Raw genomic sequence first — 26,196 nt, forward strand, 5'->3', positions numbered from 1 at the left:
GACCTGATGTTAGTGGTTTGGAGGGGGAAAATATCAAAGGACTCTGGTCAGTAAGTTCTTCCAGCTAAGTGGGAGAAGGCAGCTGGAAAGATTATGGGTAATATAATGGTTTTAAACTCAGAGTTATTAGATGGGGTCTTGGTTATGAGTGAAGATCATTATCATCTGATGGCTCTCTGGTTTAATATATGAGCTGAGTTTCATCTGTTTTAATACATGAACTGAGTTTCATCTGTTTTGTACTGGCTGTATTTCCATAAAATGTCACAAACTTGCAACAAGCATGAGTGGGTTTTTTTGGCCTTATCTACAATTGGGCAGCAGCAGATGAGACTGTAACACTGATGGTGGTGTCTGAAGCCATGACACCAACAGGTGAGGATGGAGTGTCTCCCCCCAGGCAGCTCTGAGGAGCAAGACTGCACCTTCTTGCCCTGCTAACTTGTTTCCTGGTGGGACAAGAAAATTTCCATGGGGTGAAAATGAAATTGGCCCACTCCCCTGTAAATGAGATCCCTTTGCTTCACAGCTGGTCACAGCTAAGCACCAGGTAGTGCTCACCAAGGTGTCCTGCTCAGACTCCCAGTCTGCCACTGTCACAAATCCTGCACCCACAGGAGAAATTAAAGACAAAAGTTTTCCTTAAAGGGCCTCTTTGTCCCCATCAACATTATTAGTGCATATTCAACGGGGTTTTTTTTCTCCGTAATGTAGATGTTAGTATTTGAGGCAAAGGAAGTTTCCTGGTTTGTTTGTTGTTTGGGTTTTTTTGTTGTTGTTGGTTTTTTTTTGTTTTTTTTTTTTTTAATATGGATTTCCCCCCCCTGTGAATTCCTCAAAATAATTTCAGTTTTGAAATGCCACAAAACCAGCTGATTTCCTTCTCTCTAGTACTGTAGCCAGCAATAAGATTATCCTGCTCCCTGACTTACATCTTTCCCTTCCCTACTCACTGACTTGGGGAGCTTCAGTATTCCCAAAGAGAAACCGGAGGGGCTGAGCTGGCCAGGGGCGAGCACAGGGCGCCCTGCCACCGTTCCTTGTGCCTCTGTGTCAGAGCTGGGACACTGGGGGTTGCTGCTGTTACTCCCAGGCAATGCACTTCTCCCACAGCATCATTCCAGTAGTGCCAAAGTGTACGTGCTCTCTGTTTTCACAAAATACCTGGCACCGTGAATAAGTGGGGCAAACCAAGAATAGCCGTGCTTGCTACTCAGAGGCAAACTATGAAGTGTCACATAACTATTACATATAGCAAATGCCAGTTTGCTATTACTTTATCTGTATTGTACCTGAATGCAGACCTGTTTTTAACACTATTCATATCATCTGTTGCAGACTGCCAAAGGCATTAGCAGTTTTGCGATATAAAATCTACAGAGCAAGCTAAGTAGCCAGTGTTTTTAAGCTGAGCATTTAGGGCTTTCATAAAGCACACCAACTTACTGAAAGTTTTCTGGAAAACAAACTCTCTAATGTCAAAGAAATGCAAAGCTGAGCTTAGGTTTTTTTGGTTTTAAGCTGAGCGTTTAGGGCTTTCATAAAGCATACCAACTTACTGAAAGTTTTCTGGAAAATAAACTCTCCAACGTCAAAGAAATGCAAAGCTGAGCTTAGAGTTTTTGTGTGTATATAGCTCCACTTTTATTTTTTCCCCATCAGACTAGAATAACAGCTCATTATATTGTTATTTCCACTTAAATCAAGGAATGGTACAGAGGCTTGCCCTTACAAAGTTTCTAAAGTTTCTAGTCTAACAAACGCTTTCTGTAGCAAGTATAACCCACTCCCAGTTATCACTGTTCAGGAGCCTCTTACAATCTCCATCTTAAAAAATCAGGTTATGAATACAAGGTCATCTTCTCACGTTCAGTCCCTAGACATAACCGAGGTTACTGGGTTTTTTTAAACCCTTCAAATGGAAAAAAATGAGGTCTAATTTAGCTCAATACAAACCCACTTTGATATAAAGTGAGAAAAAACCCAGTGAAAATTAGTCTAAATTTTCTAACTATCAGAGGAGAAGAGAAACTGTAATTTTCATCTTACTGGATCATTCAGAGATGATAGCATTTGTCCAGGTTGAAGACCTGTTTCACACCTATTTTCTGTATTAATCAGAAGAACAGATCTATACCACAGTCCCTCACTTCACAGCTGAACAAGTTAATCCGTACACTGTCAGAAATCCTGAGAAATGCTTCCCTCATCCCTGCTGGTTGGAACCACTGTACCAAGGTAGATAATTACATATTATGAACTCATCATAACCGAGAACAAGAATGGAAGAACAAAGACGCCTGTGGTAAGGGGTCCTGGGGCAGCGGGTGATGTGCATTCAAGTTGTCTTGGAGGAAAGGTTTGCACTTGAGCATCCTGACATTCTGGATTAATTTGCAAGCTCAGAGCTGCCGATCTAATAGAGAATATAGATCCAGCAGTGGCATGTTTTATTTTCATACCTGACCTGACTTGACAGACTCCACCCGGATTCACAGGTAGTAGTTTGAGGGAAAGCAAACCCACAGTTTTTATTTTATAGCTTGTTCCATGAAAAAATATTCGCCCTCTTCTACTGAAGAAGTGCTAATGCTTCACATCCAGAAATCCTCATTCCCATTTCTAGCTCACAGCTGGTTTATTGGGCCTGCCTTGCATCTCTGGCATCCTGCTATTCTGGTACTTCTGCCCTGAGATTAGCAGGATGAAAATCGGGCACGCCTGCAGGGCACAGTGCTCCAGTGTTTGTGCACAGAGCTGCTGGTTTATCAGTCACTGCGCTCAGGGGATTATCACAAGTCCTCTCTGTGCCTCCCAGGCTGTCTGCACTTTTTCCCCTTTTGTGCTGCATTCTTCTCACATCTGCCTGCAGCTTGCTATTTCTCTCCTTATAGCCACCTGTTTACATGTTCTTTACCATAACCGGTTCCTGATCTGTGGGCTGTTTAAAATCCCCTGAATAAATGTAGTTATTGCAGCTTGCCAGGCACTGCGACTGGGAAAAAGCCCGGCTCTCAGAGAGGTCCCAGATGCACTACCTACTCTTTACACTCGCCTTTACTAACATAGGCTCTTTCATTAACATGGAACTTCCTACAGAATTATTGTGGAATTATCATGTCAAATGTTATCATGTACAATGTGGGTTTGTAGATCAACCTGCTTAGACACCACACAAATCACACTGCAACATGCTATGGCAACACCACCATGCAAAATAGAGGGGTTTTTGTTTCAAACATTGGGATAGTTTCCTTTGTGGCTGTTTACTTTTTAGTGTCCTTTACTGACTGTCCCATTGAATCCGAATTTCTTCCTGATTACAGTGGATTCAAAACATATTACAGGAAGTCTTTACCTATAAGAAAGTAGTTAAAGAATTACAGTTTTGTTTTAACATGTGAGATATTCCCACAGCCTCAAAAAACGTTATTCTTTCACTGCATTTGTTTCTTTTCTTTTAATTACTGGAAAGTATACATATATATATATATGACTTTTAAATACTTGAGGAAATACTCTTGAGCCTCATTATACAGGAGGCAGTTTCTGAGAACTGCTCCTCTTTCCCTAGAAACTAAAAAAAACAAAAACCATGATCTTTGCTGAAAGCTGTCATATTTTTCATTTCAACGCACACAGCTCCACTAACCAGGTCACAGAAAAAGCCACGGACACACACACACACGCACAGCAGCATCACCTGCACAATTCAACAGACAATGCAGACAAACTTGAGTATAATCCAAGATCTTTCTACCTCTTTTCATAACAGGTTAGTGCTCGCCCTCAGTGTTGGCGTACAGTTTTTATGGCATGGGAAAATAGGGATGTTTCTGCCCTATAAAAATAAATGCGTTGAATGCTTTAGTTCGAACTTACACAATATTAAAAAAAAAGAATCCAAAGAAACTGGATAAGTAAAAAGAATCCCACATATCAGGAAATCAGTGGATCTTTTGGCAGGTGGCAAGAGAATGCCCACAGCAAATTTACCAGCCTTCATTTTTACCTTTGTGAAATAGCTTTTGAAAATTAGATATTAAAAAAATATCAGTTCTTGTAGTCCATTATCAAAACAAAATCCCAATCAAACCCTTGCACAACAACAGCATGAATTCTTTGGTCCCGAAGAAGCTGTACTAAACATTAAGGAAGATGGGGAAATTTATTTTTCCCTGTGCCCAATTAAAAAAAAAAATGGAACAAACTTTTTCATAAAATAAAAAGGAGGCAGGATGGAAAGCCAATGTATTCAAACTGTGTTAGACTTAGTATTTTGGGAGGCACAGAAAAAAGAACATCAAGCAGGTTTTCAAATTCTTTACTACAAGAAAAAAAAAAAAAAAGTGAATAATTTCATGCTTTCTAATGCAAAAAGCATGGCTCCCAAAGGTCCATTCCTCCATGTGTGACTATTGAGGTCAGTGGGAAAGGGACTAGGGAGAAGGGGTTGTAATGAAAGCACATTATAAAGCTATCATTCCTAGGAAAATTCTCAAACTGTGATGAATACACTTTTAACTGTCAGGTTAGAGAAGCAAAACGGGAAAGTAGGGATCAGTGAGGGGGAGGGGAGAAGGATGTCCCATCAGGTTTACTAGTCTTCCGAGGCAACAAACTTACCACATTGCGTGTGAATTTCTCAAAAGATGTTCGACGATCCAGAGTGTTTTCCAACTTAAATTTGAAATAATAATAATAATAATAAAAAAAAAAAAAAAAAAAAAAGGAAAAGGAGGGGGAAAAGAAAAGCAAGAAAAAATGGAGTAGAAAAGAAGGACTGATGAAACAATGGACTGCAAACCAAAGTTTGTATAAATCAGGAAGCAAACACAGGTATGAAGCTGTAATGGGACTCTGCAAAACAGGGGATTGGCAAAGCAGATATAGTATTCGACAAAAATAAATTTTCATGGAAATCAAACTGGTTTGATTTAAAAGAAAAACTGAAACCAAAAAGAAATAATGAAGTGCACATCTTGTGTTAATGAACTGACATTCACAAACTTAAGGACTTCACACGGACAGTTGTAGCTTTCTGGTATTTTCAACATCTCTCTCTCTCTATTGGATCTTCAGAAATCAATGTTTGAACAAAAAACAAAATCACACAGTACTTTCATATAATTTTAGGTTGTCATTATAAACAATAGAATGCTATGGTGTTAATAACTACCTTATTCCAGTAACGATCGGGGCCCTGATTCTTCAAGGTGCAGGGCTCCTGGCTGGAGATTACTGTTTAGAGCCCACGAGTAAAGTTATTTATCATTATAGAAATCTACATTGCACAAGCTGCTCCATGTACTCTGGGCTGTGTCTGTTCAGAACTCATTCCGTAATCTGGACTTTTCTAAGCAAATATTACATACCAAGACATGAGCCTCTGTTTGCCGAAGTGTGACATGATCATTCTTTCAATTCAGATTCCTAGCCTACTCAAAACTATTCATTAATAATAGGGAAAGAAACAGAATTAGGAAGCCCCTATATTTATAGTTGAAATTAGAAGTTATTCATATGAATAAGATTGTTTCTAAACACATTCTGTAGCTTTCATAGATGGAATAAAGAGAACAACAATTATTACATAAGCAAACTTGCAAACATGAAAGACTATTCTTCTGGGATTTTATTTTATTTTTTTAATGTATTCGGAAAGCACTTTGCAATTTAAGGTGCTTCATAACAGAGAAAACAGTACAATATGGGATGTAAAAATAAAAATAAGTTTTGCTAGATTAACTTATTGAAACATGCCCGCATGCAGGATATATACACATATATGTATATTGAACTCCTGTGTGTATGTGACCCTCGAAACACGCCAAGCTGGTCACCTACCAGATATCCAGTTGCACTGGCACAGGGGAGAGAAGACTGAGTATTGTTGCAAACATAACCACCGCTTTGCACAGTGGCAAGACAAAGGCAAGATGGACCAATACCTTTTTCTTGGCCTGTAGCAGCTCCTGGTAGGCACTGGATCGTATAAAACGAGGATAAGAATCACTTTTCATCAGTTTGTAAATGTGCTCCTGAAAGGGAAAGAAGGAGCTGTTAGTCCCATAAAAGAAGACGTATGTAAAATGGGAGGCACTCATATATGTTTTAGTTGTGGAACATATAGCAGCTAGCGCTTCTTGGAATAGGAAGCCTTATAGGATAGCAGGTTGCAGTTCTGAAGCTAAGGCTGAATTGCTCTCGGTTCTCAAAGCAGAAATCCCACCTATTTTATGTATAAAGGACACAACACACCTTTCTTAAATGTATAGTCCCTATTTCCACTATGTAACTCTTTTTCTAAGAATCTACAACCGAGACCTAGCTTAAAGCCCAGTTTCAAACCTGCCTTACATCAGTCAGTTTAGTTAAGTGATTAAATGAGGAGCTGCGGATCCTTCCTCATCAGATTTTTCAGAATTATTCTGGAGATGCTTTTCTAACTTCATAGCCTGGGAAATGGTACTAGGTTTCTAATTCAGGACCACAAATAAGTGCTTAAGTTAGGGAAGATTTTCCCTGGCTACGCTCGAAAACATTATTTGACAGATGTTTAGTCTCCTGTGCAGCTGACAATATAAACAGGAAAATATATATGCAAATTGAGAAACAGTTCCAGACTAATCTAATTTCCAAGATACTTATTCTTCAGAGGCATATGAAACTTTGGAAACCCTTATTCAGAAAACAAATGTCACAGGCAGTTTATGAAGCCTTTCTTTCTGGAGCATTCTCATTTCTGTAAAATATGAAAACTAAACATTTATGATGTATGACACTTTATAATTCTAATTATAATTATAATGTTAGTTAGGAAAGAGATTTGTGGAAAAATCCATCAGAATAGGAAATACTCTCAAAAAATATTTTTTTAAATCCACGGACTTGTCTTAGCTATTTTTTGTTTATTTTTTACTCAAACCCTACTTTTCACTCTAGGAAATTTGTAGCACAGAAACCAGGAAACAGCAAATAAACTGTAAAGTAAATACTGTTTCTCAGCTTGGTTCTGCATAAAATTAGTGAATAAAATAATAATTAAAAAAAAACAAACAACAAACCACCTTGCTTAAAAACTATGGCAAGGTAAAATTAAAGCTCATTATTTTTTTTTGTTGTATTACAAACTCTAGAAATGATTCTGAGTGCCTTTGATTGTATTTCTTGCACTAAGCAGAGAAATTCTGGTGTATATCCAGAACTTTGACTGGTACATTTTGGGAGTTTTTATTTCACTCAGTTTCTATGAAAGCAGCCGATTCAGCCAACAGAAAGCAGGAAGGACTCTGCTCCGGTTGTGCCCATCAATGGTGATAAAATGTTGGGTTTGTGCAAAAAACAGCCCTGTAAAAGCAAGGCTAAATTAGGCTGAATTAGTATTGTTAATGCACACATTAGTCAGGAACTGAGGCTGGAAATTATTTAGCAAAACTGGTCTATTTTTTCTTATGACTTGCATTTGACCCAGAGTTCTGTGGTGCCACCTTTCAAGCCCAGAAATGCTTTTCAACACATATTTAACCGCAATTAAATGACCTGCTGACCACGAGAATGACTTTGAAGTGGTTTCTTTCCCAAGTAGCTGGCCATAAAGAGCCTGTTGCAGAGGCAGAGCCCGACTCCCGACAAAACCCAGCCACTCCAGGTGGGGCACCTTGTAAAGGTCCTAAAGCTTCGAGGCAGAACTGGGCAGGTACAGACTGCCTCTTCCTAGAGAAACGGAGGCTCCCAGGCTCAACTTGAATGCTAAACTGGCTCAGATAAGCAGAGGTCTGACAGGAGGAAAAGTCCTACTTGCATAAAGATTGAATACTCTACGTCTTTCATAATGAAGAAAAAAAATAAGAGAGATCTAGAAGTAAAATGGGGCTGAAATTTTACATGTATTTTAATAAATAAAATAAATTCATTACTGGCAAGGAATTCAATTGTCCTTTACTGATTCAGCTGCAAAGAGATGTTTTTTTTTTAAACCTTTAATCTTGCTGGATTGTTTATTTGCATAATTTATGTCTTTGCTATACACTGCATTCCTAAATCTCCAGGGGATCAACCCATGCAAGGAAAAACTGCGTGTCTGGCTTAATGCAAAGTACTTCATAACAGTGGGTACGATACAGCGTCTAATGAAAACTTTATTGTTGCACCACAGATTGCTATTCTCATAATAGCAAAATGAAAAGGTGGTAGAATTACTCTCCCTCCTATTTAGGGCACAGGCGCTTTCCCGAAAGCAGAAAGCCTCGATTCAATTCCCTTCTCTCCTCTGTGAGACTTGCAGCAGCATCTCCTGACTCCCAGGATGATGACCTAATAATCAAGCTGTAGGAAATCCTGCAGGGATATGATCTCAATCTCTCCTTTTGACACCATTTCACTTTGCATTAATAATTAAATTTTCATCACTGGGCTGCTGATGAAAAAGGAGGGATGGTACTGATTCTACTACTTCTACTGCGAATCCAATTCTTTTCTATTGCTTCTCACAGAAGTCTACAAAGATGAAATATTAAGTTATAAGTGACATGAAGTGTTGCATTTAACACAGAAGTATTTGTTTTTTCTTCTGATAGAAAAGATTTGCATTTTACTATTTTGGTCTTTTAACTTTTACTTCCAATCTCAAAAATATAAATAGTTATACAAATCTAGCTCTTGTCAAAATTATCTTTTGATGATGGCATGCAAATTGTGATCAAATAAGACCCCCAAAAGCCAAATAAGACATTTACCTACTGTTCTTTACTGCAATACTGACTATTGAAAAGCAGATCTTTAGGACCTCTGCCCAATGTTCCGTAGATAGTAGTTTAATAAGGTATAGAATACACATCATAGAGGGAATATGATACTTCTATACAAGGTGTTACAAAATGTTATTTCTCATATGGGTCATATTCTTTTCATGATGGGAACCTATGACTCCTGTAAACGACAGCACAACACTTTTGGACAGGCATTGAGAGAATACATGTTGAGCCTGTATCAAGAGAAGCCTTACAGAGACACATCTTAAGAACTAAAAATCAACGTTTGTGTGGGGGCAACTTTTCTCCTACTGTAACTGAATAAGAAAATTAAGAACATGGGAACATGAAAATATCATTTTCACTGTACTATATGCTTTGCTCTATTTCAAGTCCACTTGTAATAATTTCAAGTCCACTTGTGTAAGCCACAAGTACCCCAGGCACAGAAGTTTCAGGAAGAGCTTTAGTAATGCACGGGTCTCATGAAAGAAAGATTGTTACCATTTGCGTTGCCAAAATGGCATTTTAGTCAACAAAGCATTATCATTTAATTCCCAAATATATGTCATTTTTTGTGTATAGATTTCACTACCCAATATTCTATTTCAAATGGACCTAAATAGCATTGTAAACTGACCTGAGCATCTTCAAATGTGTATCTTCCAGGGTCCTTTACATTCTGCGTGGTTTTGTCATAACTTTTTGAATCTAGATTGATAGCGCTGGGTGCACCTGGAGCAAGAAATTCTTGCCAGATTTCTTGGACGCGAGCAGGAACTTCACGGATAGGCCTCTTCTTCAGGTCTTCTACTGCTAACCAGAACCTACGGCACAATATAGCATCTTGATTTCCAGTTCAGAGCAATCATTAATGAAGTGCTTGCACTCTCCTTTGCTTTTAAAAACATATATGAAGCAACTGAAAGCCATGTAAATCATATTAAAATAAGTAAAATCTGTGATTTTATATTGGGATCAGCATTCTCATATACTGTCTCAGGTGATTGATCCAACTTAATAAGCAATTACTACAAGCCTTTTTATGAGATGGGTGGGAAATGCTTCATTTTTTTATGCATAGTAACTTGCTTACGGGAAGGTTTCCATTTACCTGGAATTAAACTGAAATTTCAGTTCACCTGAACCACGGGGGCTTATATTGCTTATAAACCCATTGCTTTTTGACATTCCTTCAAAAAATAGTAACTTACCTTCTTGCTATCTACAGGAATCTCTCGGAGTCCTGCTAAACTATAAACTTTGTAACTGTAATTTTGTGACTATTACTTCACAGATAATGTATAAACTGGAAAAAAACATTTGTTTTGCTTGCTATAATTTAATTTATCTCTCCAGCACTGCATTTCTATGCATTTTTTTACTAAAATGCTGAAGTACCCATTCTCTCTTCTTTGCTGCTGCATAGCCATACATATATATATATATATATATATACACATAGACAGCATACAGTGCAGGCCAGTTCACTGTATTCTTAGTCTTGGAGCAGGATCACTGAGGTCTTGAGCACTTTGTGATCACGGCTAGCGACCTATAAGCTTTGATAGTCACTTTTTATTTGCTATTATGATTATTACTTCTTCTATTGGTGTTCAGAATCTCTCACTGCACAACACAGTTCTAAATTCAGTTAGGATCCCATGATTAGACATGGTGCAGACCACTTAGTTCTCCATCCCTCCCAAGAGCCTAACTAAAGTTTGACTTTGTTAAATATGTAATATGTACCATCACAACTTTTCATTATTGTTTTGACACAGCTCTACTATGAAACAGATAAGCTAAACCCTGTAATATGTTAACTGAAGTAAGTTGGATTTTACAAGGCTGACAAATAATTTGGGTGCACCTTTAACATGTAGTTCTACCCTGCTTACACTGTGAGATCAAACTGAGCTCTTAGCTTAGTTAAACAAGGATGGGATAGGGGATAGGAACAGTGGAACTGCACTCAGACCCCCAAGAAAGCAAAATGATGCCTCCATCCATCCAAATTCTACTATAGTCATTGCAAAAACTCTTAAGAGAGGATAGTATAGCATAGCAAAAAAACCCCAACACTTTACCGTATTCTTCCTATAAGACATTCTTCACTTGACATGATTTACCTTCCAGGAAGCAATTAGTCCTTCATAGTCCTGTCTTGAAATTCCTTTGTAGCAGAGACGGAATGAGCCTGTGCTCGTCACTCGCAAGCCATTATGGTCAGCTTCACTCTACTGGAATGATTATTTTAGGTATTTCTACACCCTTCAGTTTCTATAGTACCTAAGCACAACCATTCTGTCTATTGATCTCTTAAGATTCTCCAAAAGACAGAGAAGTAGTATTGTCCCAGTTTTGCAAATATATTAATAATGTAATAATGTACAGTGGTTTCTCCAAGGTCACAAAGGGAGCCTGTGCCAACAGAACATCAGTTTTAAAAGTGCTGGGTAGTGTCACTTATCTCTATGAACTGCAATGTGAATTGAGAGTAGATCTGCACAGAGCCTGGGGATGTATCCTGAGAAGCTGATGGCACTGCAGTAAGGATAGAGGCCTCATAACTCAAGTTTAAAAACTGCACGGCTCACAAACTAATTCAGTTCAGTTTGTCAAATTTGGCCAACCTACTTCGATTTCCTTAAGCTGCTTTTGATATTTGCATTTAAAAGTGTATATCCTGCAGCGCTAACCCCTTCAAATGCATCTTCTGGGACTGACTGATTACTCATGTGTATCAAAGTCAGGTAAGGAACAGAAAAATGAAAGGAAAGGATGTTCTTTGTAAACACACATTTTTTGTCACCCTGCAGATATCCTGAGGATCTAGCTCAAAGCCGTCACATTCTTGTTTGTTCCATTATATCACTGCCAATGCTTCTGGAAGTCACCACAAAGATGCCTTAGGATGCTATTTTCTTTTGCAAGTAACCCCCTTCCATATAGTAGGCTATACTCAATTATGGGGAAAATAGATTGGAGATAGATACTTTGAGGAAACATTCAGCTTCCAGAATAGAATAGGCAGGTTGTGTAGAAACATCCTTACAGGCTGAACACCAGCTCTTTGATAGATTAATTTTATTTTACCTTTCTAATATTAACATTCAAAAACCCTGTTGAAAATGTGAGGTTCTAAATACAGAAACCTCTGTAAAAGTGGGAAGAAAATGCTGATTTCTGTGATGTGTTATGTCTAGGGTGCTTACTTCACAGTCAACACACATTTTAACATTTTAATCTACTTACTGATCTTTCAAGAAAAAATGCCTGCCCTCCTCCCACAGAGAGTTAAAGTCAAATATGCAAAGTTAGGAAATGCCAAAAATAAGGCTGCTACCTCTTGCATTCTCAAAAATAACTTTTCTGAATATCCCATGGGAACCAATAGCACAGATGAAGTTCAAATGAAGTCTGCAAGATCTCAGCACAGGACCTCAAGCCAGAAAAGCTCCCTGTCCCCTTTTACAGCTCTCTGCCTCGAGAGCTGTGCCCAGAGCAAGGGAAGACTGCAGCAAACAGCACGCAGTGTGCAACAGTAAATATGTGCAAGGGCAGGAGAAGGGAGAAGGAGAACCCGACCACATTTTCTGGACTATGATATACACAGACTTAATGCTACTTCGTGGAAGGGACTAGAGCTCAAACTCTCTGCCATTCCATAAAACATCCCATCTCCTGTTGGTGAAGCTTTGCTTTTGCCATGGAGACCTTCTCTGGAAGATGCTCAGTGCCCTTGGAACAGAGACTTGAGTAGCTGGGTGTAAACCTTACTGCTGCTTTCTGTCCCAGCATCTGGGCTGCCACATGCTGGGTCACATGCCAGACATACGGCTGAGAGTGTATGATAGTCATACATCCAGCCACATGACATGGTAAGACACATGTTGCAAGATATTTGGGGTTTACTTTCAAAGTGAGGATGGCCTTGCTAGCTAAATAGCACAGCTGCAACATGGCTTCTGTCCCATTAACTGACCTAAATGTCCGATGAAGCCGTCAGCAGATCCCAGAAGAAGCTAATCAGTTAAATTCAGCACAGAGGAACTCAGAGCGAGGGAAAGGCTGCAGTGATTCTCCACAAAATGTGTGAGGTTTAGGCAGTGTGGAGAATTAATGTGAGCTTTGCACCCAGTGCATGTACACAACAGTTTGGAGGACAGACCTTTCAGCGTTTTCAGCAAAAGCAAACAGAAACCTTAACAAACTCCATGAAGAAAATCACCTAACATTTGTCTAGGGGCAGGAAAGACTAGTCTCTGTTTCCTGGAGTCCACCCTCTTGCCAAATACAAGTTCAAGCTTCAAGACATAGTAGTGCTGAAGGTCTTCAAGAAAATGAAAGAGAAAATCACTGAATCTTGCAACTAATTTCTTCTCATCTAATAGACATGAATGGCAACATTGCTGGGACTTGTAGTTTTAGCTTGAGTCTGAATGAGAACTAAAGCACAGGCAATTCTGGTCTTGAGGATTAAATTTTGGTCAAGTTATTTGCCCACAAAACAGGGTGTCATAATCAAGTGTGAAGGATAAATATTACCAGTGCCCATCCTGTGTGGGAGCGTGTCATTACCAACATTTCTGTTCAGACTTGCAGGACAGACATCAAGGACAGTTAATCGGTCTTCATACTTTGTAATATGCAGAACGCACTCTTCCACCACCAGTGCAGAGAGAAATGCCTTGCATTTACAGTCATCAAGAGTGGAGATCAGTAATAAAGAGCAAAAAAATGAAAGTGAAGCAGGCTGGATTAAAAGGAAAACGTAACCTCTTGCACCATTTTCCCTCTTCTCTAGTAAAAGCACTGTTATGCAGTTATTAAAAGAATAAGCAGAAACACTGGAGGAAGTTAAACACAAAATTAAGCACTATGACTGAAACAGTTTTTAGGGAACACTGCAGATTTTTAGTAGTGTATATGTGGGGTTTTATTCATTTTTTCAACAGGAAATTATTGAAGTCTTTATCTCCAGTACAGAACATTTCTACAACTTAAATGGATGAATCCAAAATAAACACCTCACAAAATCTCAGTTTGCTGGAGGATGGTCAGAGAAAACGTATCAAGAACAAATGGCTAAATCTAGCTGAGTTCTCAGTCCTTCTCTTCTTTTTCTGGACAACCAGAACTCAAAACCCCTTTTCCCTATTTACTCACAGAAGCTAATAGGGCAGGAAGGAAGGGGCAAGGGGTCTACAAGCTTTTCCTTCTGTGCATCATGGAAGATGTCCAGTCACCACCTTCCCTTCACTAATCTAGAGGCTTTTGCAGCCTTAGCACTTGCCTTGGAGATCACACCTACTGCAATACTGCATAATGACTTGGACAGGCTTTCAGGTTGACCTGAAACCATCTAGATCTTTACAGGCTGCAATTCCTACAAAACAACCACTTGGGAGCAAACATACAGTCAGCATATGCATATTATTTTTCTAAAGAATTCTGCTGTACTACAGACAAAGGAAGGATATGAAGAGGAATAGGGATTTTCTTCAGAGGTGAAAGAAATTAGGTCTCCAGGTGCCACATTGCAATAAGATTCATTTCACTTTGAAAAGTCCTTTTTCAGTGCTTAGAAAGCCTTGTGACCAAGCTCAGTAGGACTGGATCATGCTCAAACTTAAGTCTTGTGAATTTTAAACAATGGCCACCATTTTTGTAGCAGGCAGTGGGAATTTTATAAATCTATTATCCAAATCATATGTTACTTTAGCTATTTGTTCTGTGTAGTGAGCAGCAAGCCAAGCGATCTTTCCAAAAAATCTGCATGGTAACAAGAGCTTACAAATCACAGCCTCCGTTAGGTGAATGCAGAATCCAGCTTGGGTGTTAGCAGACTGCAATCACACTGTAATGAAGCTACCACACTGACAGAACTGCTTAGACAGTTTTATTCCTTTGCTATGCTTTGCAACACCCCTTTAGAGAGTGAAATACTATTAATCCCAATTTACGAGCAAAGAAAAAAAATCAGAGAAAAAATACAGAGTAAAAAGGCGAAACCCGGTTGCATTCCTAATTGCACAGTTCTTGGTTTTAACTCTCGGCTCAAGTTTCTTCATCCCTGTTCTGCTTAAAACAGGACCTACATCCACCAAGAGTGAGATGCTCAGTCACCTTAGACAGTCTCGGTCCAGGTTGATGAAACACTAACACTGGGACTTTTAGCTACAAAAGATAATCTCATTTGAATAGGAATGGTGCATCTGGTAGAGTTATTTCACATTTTTAGTATTTCTTTCACCAAAGCAAGGTATAAGAATTCTAATCAACTAATACTGAATGTCTCTGCATTGTCTGCTCTCCCCTGCTGTATCCTGTGCACTGCACTTGGGAGCTAGAATCCAGGGTCCCAGCATCTATCCCACTGTAGGTTTGGTGGTGCTTGTTGTAAATTTTCTTAGTATTAGATCAGTAAATGAGCAAAAGCCAGCTACTGACTTACATTCGCTTTCTTGCAGTGGGAAGATGTGAATAGAAATAAATATTTTTCTCAAGGTGGCTTTCAAACACTACTACTACTAAAAAAAAAAACAAAAAACACTCCAAAAACCCAAATTGCCACAGTGGGGTTAACAGGTGAGCAAAGGAACTGCTGGTCTTTTAAACTTAAGGCTTATTCACCAGTAAGGCTTCAAATCAGGAAGCTTTTCATTTCAGTTACTGAGATCTATAGCATTTTGACTCCCATATGCAATGAGTGTTACAAATTCGTGCTTTCTATCCTGACTTTACTGTGTGAGCCTAATGGTGGATTGATTTCTTTACAGTTTGAGAATTCATAAACATAATTCTAAGCTTGTGAGACAGTTTTCCTTCAGTTAATCATCACAGAAAGCACCTTTTCATTTCAGTGCAAGTTTGATCCCCTGCCTGATCCTTCCCAGGGACAGCTTTTAAGCTCATAGTTGCCGTTGCTCAGATACTGTATTTTATAATGCCAATATAAGAATCTGGAGAGGGAGACAGAAAAGTAGATGGCATGTTAAGGAATCAGCTCTGAAAAAATTTCTCTAGGGAATTTTTCTGGATCAGTCACTTGCAGTTTGCCTGTGGTTAGTGTTGTAAATAGGATTAGAAGAAAGAGCTAGGGATTATGCGGGTAACAGTCTAGCTGGCCGAGAGACAAATTAATCACAGAAAAGCAGAGAAACTGCAGCACACACTGGGCTGGATAGGTTCGTATTTGAACAGCTGCTTTGCATAAGGAGTTACTAGGATGCTCTTTAAATAAAAAAAAAGAAAAAAACCACACCTTTCCTTTTCTTGATATTATTCAGATTTTAAAACCTGATTTTGCCACTATTTTTAATACAAGAAGTCTGTATCTGACACTAATGAACTTAGCAACATACACATACAGGTCAGGCCGTATTTACATGGGGGTAATGGCAAACAAATCGTTTGGAAAATATCATAAGGTCTAGAGTATGTAGCATACATCTATGATGCAAAGTTCAATGTTTGACTATGAACATGGTCAGAAACTTAAAGACCATCTTTAATTATTCTGCTGACAAACTTCAATTAGCAACAAGGACGTCTGGGCAATTATTCAGCATTTATGAGTCAACACCACAAAATGCTAAATGCCTCTTTGAAAATGCTGTGTGGATGTAACTCTAGTATGAATGGCTATGCTGCACCACTTCAGAGTGAGAAGTGGCATAGATAAGAATGTAGTTTAGGATTTTTCTGACTTCTAGAATGTGTGCAAATGGGATTTTATACTCCTTATGCTAGCAGTGAATGGGAAATGATACAGATGACACCTGAAAAAAAGGTTGAATAAAGAGAAAAATATGTTGTCTATGCTTTTGTACTATGTACAATTTGACTTATCTATAGAAAGGCTGTTGTTCCTAATCCCTCTGAAATAACTTCTACTGAAATATGACTTCCTTAGAACAACAAAACATGCTGTTAACCAATGGATGGACTATCATTGTTTAAAATCCAGTAATTGCTCTCTCTCACATAAAAATAGATCTGTACATACACTTTTTTTAAAAAAAGAAAGCTTCATACCCTAGCAGTACCTTTCTATGTTGCAATTAGTGGCATTTGAGAGCTAGCTGTCATACTACTTCTGTTCTGTCAGATCCATGAGTACTAGAATGGTGGAGATTTTCAAAAGACCAATGACCCTCAGAAGCTTGACCAACACTGCAAGTCTGATGATTTTACTTTTAAATCCTTTATTTATTTTTTTAACAAATTCTCTTCCTTATTTTTACTGTTCTCATAATATTGGACTTAATAAAAGATATTGAACAGGCTTTAAATGAGTCAATGTTTTAAACCTGTTTAATTAAATCAGCTGAGAGAAAAGCTCTTGCATGGGTAGTTTGACCAGAAGTTGGATATGAATGGGAAAATATGCTTCATGTGAGTCTCTGCTAACTGTAATAATCTTGTCCATCAGCCTCAATGTGGGAGCAGGTGGCAACCTGCATGAATGGATTCTGAAAGGTAAGACACAGGAAAAATTTTGAAGGGGTCAAAAAATTGAAAAGAAATGTAGTAGACGGAAAAAAACCCCACCAACGTATCTTATAGGCTATTAAAAAATAAAGTCCCTCTAGTTTACCTTAAATTTTCTGAACTGAATTCTGACTCCAGGAATTTGAGAAACTGCTCTCTTCCCACAGGGTCTTTCAAAGCTTCATCCATGCCAAACCCCCATCGTTTCACCCTCTGCTGTCCTGGCTCTTTGCTACAGAAATGAAAACAACAGAACCCACAATCAGCAATACTTCAGTATTATAATACTCCATGTTCATAATTTAGACTAAGCTCTAAAGTTCAGCTGCAGATTTCTCACCTCCCAGATTGCTCGTATCTGTGCAGTGTTCAGAGATGAGCAACCAGGCTGTTCTTGCACAGGGTAAATGTAATACATATGCATTTACACAGAAGAATAAGGAATTCCAAACTAGGAAATGTTACCAGATTTTAAAAGGTGTCTTTTTCACCCACATTGGAACCCTGGAAACTGGTTACTGTAATTTTTAATTTTTTTTTTACACAGGTTAATTAATCCATAGCTTTTGCCATCTTAAGAAACTCTAAAGTTTATTTTTTAGATATATATATAAATCTATTAAAAATTATATATTTTATAGATATAAAAGTCTATATAGAGAGGTGATAGGATATTGCATTGCCCTTCTGCCTCAGTATTTTCCTGCAATACCTCTGTCTGAAATATTCACATTTCAAGGAAAACCTTGAATAATACCCCCTTACCCCAAAAAAGAAGAAATAGAATTATATACCTTGCCTCCAGTTCCCAGAAAGTAGTGTCATCTGATATCCAAGGGTTTGAGGGATCAGGGGGCACAAGAAAGGGATCATATTCCAAATACTGCTCTGTATAAGCTAATAGACTAGGAAAACAAAACCATCAAATATTGTCATGTCAGGAGGGGGGAAACCTGATCAGGTTACCCCAGGTAACAAGTTACCTTGCATCAACTGACCCATGGTAACCAGGTGTGCACACGCGCAGAAGGCAGCTAACAGGTTTGCTCAAGCCCTTTAAAAGGGGACCCCCGAAGAAAGAGGTATGGCTCAGGTCTTATCAAGAGCTAAAATAAAATAAACTACAAAGATCCCCAATACTACCACATAGCTCGTTTTAGGGCTCCTTTAGGCACTAATAAATTAAATCAAGCAACCTCTTCCACACACATTTGCTTTCATAAAGGAATGTTTTCTACCCCTATGGTTTTAATTATCAGTTCCTGTAAAATCTGTTCTAAAACACTGCATGATATTCAGGTCATATTTATTGGCCCTGCAGCTGCTAGGATTCCTTTTTTCCTCTTTTAAATACAGTTAATATTTTTATTATCTTATAATCAAAAGGCACTACTCCCACATTTATTGCTTTCAAAAAACCCCAAAGGTTTTTTTCAAATTCTCCAGTATTCATGGACTGATCTAACTCAGCTGAACACACTAAAAACTTTGCTTGTATTCTCCTAATTTACATCTCCCATGCCCTTTTTCCTGTTTTCCATTCCCTTTTGCCTCATAATTACTGAAAATTTATTGACAAGTGAAGAAAAATATTCTTTCTTTTCATTCCTATTTATCTTCCATCTGTATTCCATTTTTACTGTTCAGCAAACACAAACTCTTAACCTGTTCTCTTTGTAAATACATGTTTGCATGTGTGTGCATATGTACACATGTATAAGTAAAAACACATGCAGAAATGTATGAGAGGATGAAGAACCATTTGTATATGGATTAATTTCCTTTACCAAGCCCTATGCAGCTCAATTTTCCGCAGTCTACTATCTCTGCATTTGATGTGTAAGATCGAGCATTCCTTTTTTGTATGTCTTTTTTATCTAAGCTGTAGTTAGTCTTTCCGAAGGGATTTTTGTTTTGCTTTCTAGACCCTTCCTGACAAATTTTGGTCTCATTTGGAGAAAGATTCCTGCTAGTGTTACATCCTCTGACCTGAAGTAAGCTCAGACTCACCTTGTCCAAGCAGCGAACTCCTCACCCACCAGCTAGCTCTGCCGGTCAGGTCCCTGCTTTACCAGTGACTGCCCTTTTGAAAAAGCCAAACAGTAACCCCAGACCCATTTCCATTTGGCCTCCCTGCCAATGCAAGGTGAAACTTGTGCCCACTTGGTCACAGGCTCTTCCAGTGACTCTTGGCTTTATCAGAAATATATCACGGGATATCTGGGCCCCCTTTTATCAGTAAAAGATCCTAATACCTCCTACATAAAGTAAACTCTCATTAGTTATTTCTATGACACCTGAGCTCCCTTGTCTGTCTGTCTTTGAAGCTATTTCACACTGACATTTTCCCAATAGTTATCAGTCTAATTGAAAAAAAACAGAAGATGTGACAACATACTTACCTCTCTGCAACTTTTGACATTTTTAATCTATGTCTGTCTAATTGCATTTGCCAGTGCTTAATCTGCAAGAAAGGAAGGCAAAGAGTTTTCTGAGTAATTCATAGCTTGACTTTATTTCCATAGCTTTTTTTATTAGGGCTGTAATTTAACCTTAATTTATCCTAGGGCACAGAAGAGAAATATATCCAAGTTAAAACAACATTTCACCAATGTAGTTCTAAAATAAATGGAATTTTCCATCGAAGAGAAAAGATGTTACATGGACAAAAAAAGGACCCAATATAACATTTTCCCTACAGGATCATCAGCAGAAACCCAATTAGCCTTTTTTTTTTTATTTTTGAAGAGAACTACTAATTCTTCAGATGTTTATCTTCTCCCAACCCTAACAACTCAGGGGAGATTAATGAAGCATTACCAGTAGATAAATGTGTGAACCCCTATGCGCACACATGGAGAGGGAAGGATACCCTCAAACCTTAAATCAGTGTTGAAAGGAAGAGCAAACTGCCTACTGCTAAAGGGGCTAATGGGCTCAGCTATGCAAAGAGCCCACTAACTGGCCTGCTGCTAACTGCCTTCGACTGTTTAATGCAAGATACAACAAATGTCAGGTTGTGTCTGATTAGTATTAATAAAAATTACATACCTAAATCCATATATCCTGAAACAAGGAAAAGGTTTACTAAATGTTTGCTAGAACAGTTCTGAACAACTTCCCAGTCACTATAATTTTTATTATAATACCTACTTTCCTAAAAAGTTCATTTAGAAGAACATGTTTGTAGCTATTTTTCAAACCTCTTGGTGTAGTTCATCTTCCGTGGGCGGCTTAGTCTCTGGTACTGGTGTGTGGGTAGGGCTGTGACTTCGAATGTCATTTTGTAAGCCGTAGACAGACTACATAAAAAATACGGAACAATGATAGTTGCTTTCAGACAATGCTTTCTACGCATACCTGTAACTGTGATGTTTTAGTATAGTGCGCTCAATATGTTAGCCAAGAACATCTTTTCCTAAAGGTACTGCAAATAAGCCATGCACTCAGATAAAACTGTGTTTCTACACCATGGTGTAAAATAGAGTCGCAAACCCTCACAACTTTTTAATATCATAGAATACAGGTTCTACATTTAAGTCTCTACACTAACAGCATAGTAAACATAGGGGGTGACACTAAAAGGCAGCTATTACAATTCCAGTAAGTGGAGACAACTGGTAGGAAAAGAAGAAACAGAATCCTGAAATGTGGACTAACACAATGGAATACTTGGATGACTCCTAAATTTGCAATTGCTGCTTGGTAAATTACGCTAATCTGGACCTTTCACTTTATGGTAGATAAGCTACAACTTTCTCTAAATCTACTTTTTTTTTTTAAACATGTTTTTCCATGAGTTGACATGAAATATATATGTTGAAGTACTTTAAAGTTGCAGTCAATCTACATTACTATGATACAAAGGACGTGAAAGAAAATGTTGCTCCAATCCATCTATATATCCCTAGAGAATGTATATTATTCATGTCTGGATCCTAATTTAGATGAAGCCAATTTCCATTTAGGGCATAATTGTAAACTACAGACACTCTTCCATATAGAACAGTTGTTATAGTTTACACCGCAGCTTTAATTTATTTTTCCTTAATTACTGACAGAAACCTTTTAACATGCTTTATTCAAGCTACAAAATAGCATGAATAGAGCATGCAAAACCTATTTTTATTTTTATATTTTCCGTGTATTTCTCCAAGGCCTTTCTTATGTGATAACATGTACTTAGTATTGCAAAATTTGTAAGTACTAATTCATTTAAGAGCTTATGAAATAATCATGTACATTTACGCATTTGTTCTTTGCAGCCGTAAGAAGTTGTTTTAAGAAACTATAGAACTTCATGCTATAAATTACCTCCACCTTCTGCTTCTGATATAGTAACAGTACTTACCTTTCTTGTTTTATGTGGATTTCTCATTCTTGAAGATTTTTTTATATCCACTTCAGTAGTGTTTACACATCCAGGCTGTTAAAAGAAAGGAAAGCACAAGGATAAAATCTGCAAGGGAACTCCATAACATTTTCATTGAGGTGCTCCTTTTCAGTCTGTAAGGCTAAGAAAATAAATAACCAGAGGCATATAATAACTTGATGTCCATCTGCAATAGTCCCTAAAACCTAAACAAAATGTAGTCTAAGGGAACATCTCAAGTACCATTTTCTTTGGCTTATTGTAAGAGAGAATGTTCTGCTCGTCAGTCTTGTTTTCTGCACCCCATCGTGGCTTTTAGGACAAGTTTAATTGTTTATCTTTATGCTAAAAGTACTGAAAGCAATGTATAGAGAAGCAGAAAGCACCTAAATGCATATCATAAGACACCTGCAGCACAGACCAGGTACTAACTCGAATTGCTATTGGCAGTATTTGGGAATTTTGGACTGAGACACTGAAGACCATACGCTGAGAGCTCATGACATCATGAATTTGAAATAAATTCTCAAGATAAGATAAACAAATCACATGTTTCTGCTTTGCTTTTGCCAAGGAAGCCATACAATGTGCATTCCAGCCATCTCTTTAAAAAGCATGGTTGACCTAACAATAAAAAATAAATAGAATAATGCAATATTCACTTGAGCTCTGAACCCCAGCTCCCTTCAGAAGCATTGGGTTTGGGTCACCTTTATAAAGATGATCTTTCTTAAAAGAAGATTAAAAAGAATGTGTGAAATGGGATTTATTTCTTCAGAAAAGAAAAGAAACAACAACTGCCACAAAACAGGTTTCAGCAACCTAACCAGAAGACGGGCAACCTGAACAGAATGGCTCTCAACACATCTGATTTGGCCTTCAAAGATTCATGCTCACAGCTCTGTAGCATCCCAAAGGACACAAGTCCTCTAGTTTCTCCCAATTCATCTTCTTTTGACACTTCCCTCTAAGTACAAGCTCTGCAGAAATCTGTTCTTTACCCATTGCTGTAGGAATGGGTAGGAATTGTTAGCAAACAACTAATAGTAAGTGTTATGCTCTCAGGTGAGGCATTTTTTTTTTTTGTTATTTTAGAGGGATTACATTTGCCATTGTCAGTGCCACTCTCCAGCAGGAGAGATTTTTAGGGAAAGTAGGTTGCCTTGTTTTAATGGGAGTAATTAGATGTAGAATTTACTTGCCAGACAACCAAGTTGACTTTATTATCACACTAATGATACAAGCTTTGTCTTCTTATCATAATGTAAAATGCTTGATGGGGCTGTAAATCTTCACAGACAAAAATTTTAAACATTTCCTACGTAGGCAGAGCCAAGAAATATTTCATTAAACAAGCCAATGGTACTTTGACTCTGGAAAATATTTTAAATAACAGACTCATTTTTTTAATTCAGTATGAGTTATTAAATCAATAAGTATTTATTTAAAAATAATACAATAATGTGCGTTTGATCATACTGCATTTGCAATATAAATATTTCCTTATCACTAAGAATATAAAAAGACACTTGGATAGTGTTCTCAAGACTGCACCTGAGATGCCTGTTGAGCTAAATTATGGAAGGTACACTTTGTGCTTGTGAACAAAAATGGTAGCTTTTCAACTCAAAATAACGTGTAACTCTCAAAGATAATGGCAGGTTGAGAAATACAAAATTCTGCACGATGGTCAATTTAAAGGCAGAAAGCACTGGGCAGTACACAGATAGAAAGTTAAAAAAGAAACAATGCATCTACTTTAGGATTATGGCAGCAGCTGGCAGTGAAGAAGACATGGGCTTTTAACAATATCTACAGCCTTTGAACGCAACCATTTCAATAGCAGGGACACTTACATAAGGCACAAACTGTTATTTGTTCAGTTTTCAGTTGTGGTTTGTTAAAAGCATGTCCTAAAAATGGAGGGGGGGGGGGGGGGGGGGAAGTTAAAAAAAAAGAGGAAAAAAAAAAAGGCATACACCTCATCCGAAACCTTTTATTTTCAAAGATTTCAAGTCTACCAGCAGTAAATTGGTATATACGGATTTTGTACCTTGCTCGGGTAACTTACATGCCAGAGCTGTGCAGAGTCACGTGAGGGACGTAACAAGAAATTCTGGGAGGTTTTTGGGAATGACTTAAACGTGAAGCTTTTACTGGTTGGAAAGAGACCCAGCCCAGTACTGACCTTGTATAGCATCTAGTGGGTCCTTATTGGCATTTGGCTGTTTAAAACCCCTCGGTGGCGTATTTCAGCAGGGATGCTCACAAGAGGCTGTGAGGGCAGAAAGTGGGCCGAGGTGGGACTGAAGGGCAGGCGGCAGGAGAGGAGCAGCAGGAAGGTACAGGCAGGGGAGCATCAGGAAGCTTCAGTGCAAAAGGGAGGGCAGCTACAGAGTGTATCGCTCCTCTGACAATCTGGGGTACCAATAGGAGTTTCAGACATGTACCACTACCACTCTACAATACTGTCCTCATAATTTGAATTAAATTATATCACTGGAAGTACCTAATGTAATCTGGGCCATGGTTCATGTTTTTGTCTCAACTGAACAATATTTATTAAAGTGATACTTAACGTGAGATGGGCTTTATTGTTTCTCTGGTGCTGCCAAACTTCATCTGTCAATTTTTAGGAATAATTATCAAACATCTTTTCAATTAAACACAAAAGCTTGCGTTACTTAAACATTTTGCTAAATTAACTCAGAGTCTTTGTGGGAAAACCTTTGCCGGACAACAATTCATTTTATTCATATGCCCCCATTAACATAATAAGTATGTGTTTAGATACAATTGCATCCAGCTGTGTTTTCTTTTTGTGTTGCTTTTTTAACTGGACTACCATAGTTCAAATAGCGAGATGCCTGTCAGAGTACTCTGCTGCAAGATTCCATTTAGTGTGTAGTATATAATTTGCATACTAATACTGTAAATAGTTTTCAAACAGATTTCCTAGAAGACTTGAAACCTCTTCTATATGTGTAAATAAAATGTTTATTTCTTTCAAGACTAATATTCTGTACGAAAACGATTCCCCCTCCACATACACCGAGGAAAATCTTGTGACCTTGTTGAAATTATCATATAGCACGATCATAACCAGGGTAGAATTTAGGCCTCATGTGTTTTTAAATAGCTGGTTGGAAAACTGTCATATATTCAAAGGAAACTTAGTCTCTTTTCATCCATCTATTAGCATGCCCTTATCTCAAAGTACAAATGTCATTGCATTAATTTACAGCAACAGACATGTCAGTGCAGTCCTGATAAATGCACTGCTGAGATAAATGGATGCAGATAAATAATATAAACCACCACATATAGAAGATTTTTTTAATCCCTACTTCAATTATTAAATAATCACATTAGTCTGAATTCCAAGCAGCACAACTTTCTATTGATGCTGTCTAGGAGGCTGCATAATAGGATTCTGCCAAGAAACAGTGGGAGGAAGAAGCCTCCTCTGCAAAGAGAGGAGGTCCAAGAACTTACGTGCTTGGATCTGGCTACAGACAACATTTGAACACAGCAACCACCTGAGAGTATGTTTAGTTAAAAGAAAATCTACTTGCTATTCACAATGCTTCCCTAATAACCGTGGCAACAGTGAATTAATTAATTAAGCCCTTGTAATAGTGCTAACAGTGAATTAATTTTATGATACCTGTAGCAACTCTTTGGAAGGAATCATTGTTTACATCAAATGGAATGCTTTAGCTGTGGTACATTTCCATCCAAATAGTGCAGAATACCTAATATTTGGTCTGCTGTACAAAGTGTCAGACTCCAAGGGCCCTCTTTATTGCCTGGCCACACAGCCAAAATTAATTGCTATCAACTCCTTTTTGTATAAAAATCTCTTTGCTATCATGTACTTGTAATTCTAGTTAAGTGTGAAATCCTCAACAGAAAGTACACAGTTTATAATGATGTCAGTTTTATAACAATGTCAGCACAGAGTTTTGGCTTTTTTTTTTTTTTTCTTTCTTTCTTAAAGAATATGGCAATTTCCCAGTGAATCACCTTAAGCCAGAACAACCAGAAGTATTCTTGTACCTGAGACAAATACCCCCGTGTATGTGGGAGGGAATAAGCTCATGCATTGCAATAGGCTGGGAACTGTCTGTCTGTATTGCTGCTCGGTAGAAAATGATCTGAGGGAGAAGTTGAACATGAGTCAGCAGTCTGTCCTTGCAGCAATGCAGAAAAACCACATCCCCAGCTGCATTAGCAACAGCATTGCAAGCAGGCAAAGGAAAGTGTTTTTTTTCTTTCTACTCTGCACCATGAGGGTACATCTGGAACACCAAGACTAGTTTTGGGCCACACAAACAACACAAGAAATATATTCCAAAAGGAGAAGTCCAGTGAACGAACACACTTTTTTCTGCTTGCAAAAGGGGAGAGTTAACTGTCCTCTTCTGCTGCCTAAAGAGACTTGCAGAGCTAGACCTGTTCCAGAGGTACACCATGAAAGGGCAGGAGGCAATAGCCAGAAATTGCAGTAGAGGAAATTTCAGTTTGCCGTAAAGAGATATTCTTCATAATAAAAGGGAAAGGTTGCTTAGG

At 38.1% G+C, this 26,196-nt stretch overlaps 1 protein-coding gene across 11 annotated transcripts in view; it reads right to left on the minus strand.

Annotated features, from left to right (window-relative positions):
- The window catches only part of RGS7 (regulator of G protein signaling 7), a 256,673-nt gene that overhangs the window by 32,607 nt on the left and 197,870 nt on the right, over positions 1-26,196 (minus strand). For 4 of the 11 annotated variants that reach the window (XM_080389764.1, XM_080389763.1, XM_080389765.1 and 1 more), the window contains exons 10-16: positions 21,604-21,678; positions 20,456-20,554; positions 19,655-19,716; positions 18,047-18,157; positions 17,359-17,484; positions 9,394-9,580; positions 5,952-6,041 (exon numbers count right to left, since the gene is read on the minus strand). In XM_080389764.1, coding sequence (XP_080245890.1) covers positions 5,952-6,041; positions 9,394-9,580; positions 17,359-17,484; positions 18,047-18,157; positions 19,655-19,716; positions 20,456-20,554; positions 21,604-21,678 — 750 coding nt within the window. Of the gene's footprint in view, positions 1-3,760; positions 3,842-4,565; positions 6,042-9,393; positions 9,581-17,358; positions 17,485-18,046; positions 18,158-19,654; positions 19,717-20,455; positions 20,555-21,603; positions 21,679-26,196 lie in introns of those variants that run through there. The other 7 variants (XM_080389766.1, XM_080389767.1, XM_080389761.1 and 4 more) reach the window with 5 other exon arrangements.

This window comes from Falco punctatus, assembly GCF_963210335.1.
Source record: "Falco punctatus genome assembly, chromosome: 5".
Lineage (NCBI taxonomy): Eukaryota > Metazoa > Chordata > Aves > Falconiformes > Falconidae > Falco > Falco punctatus.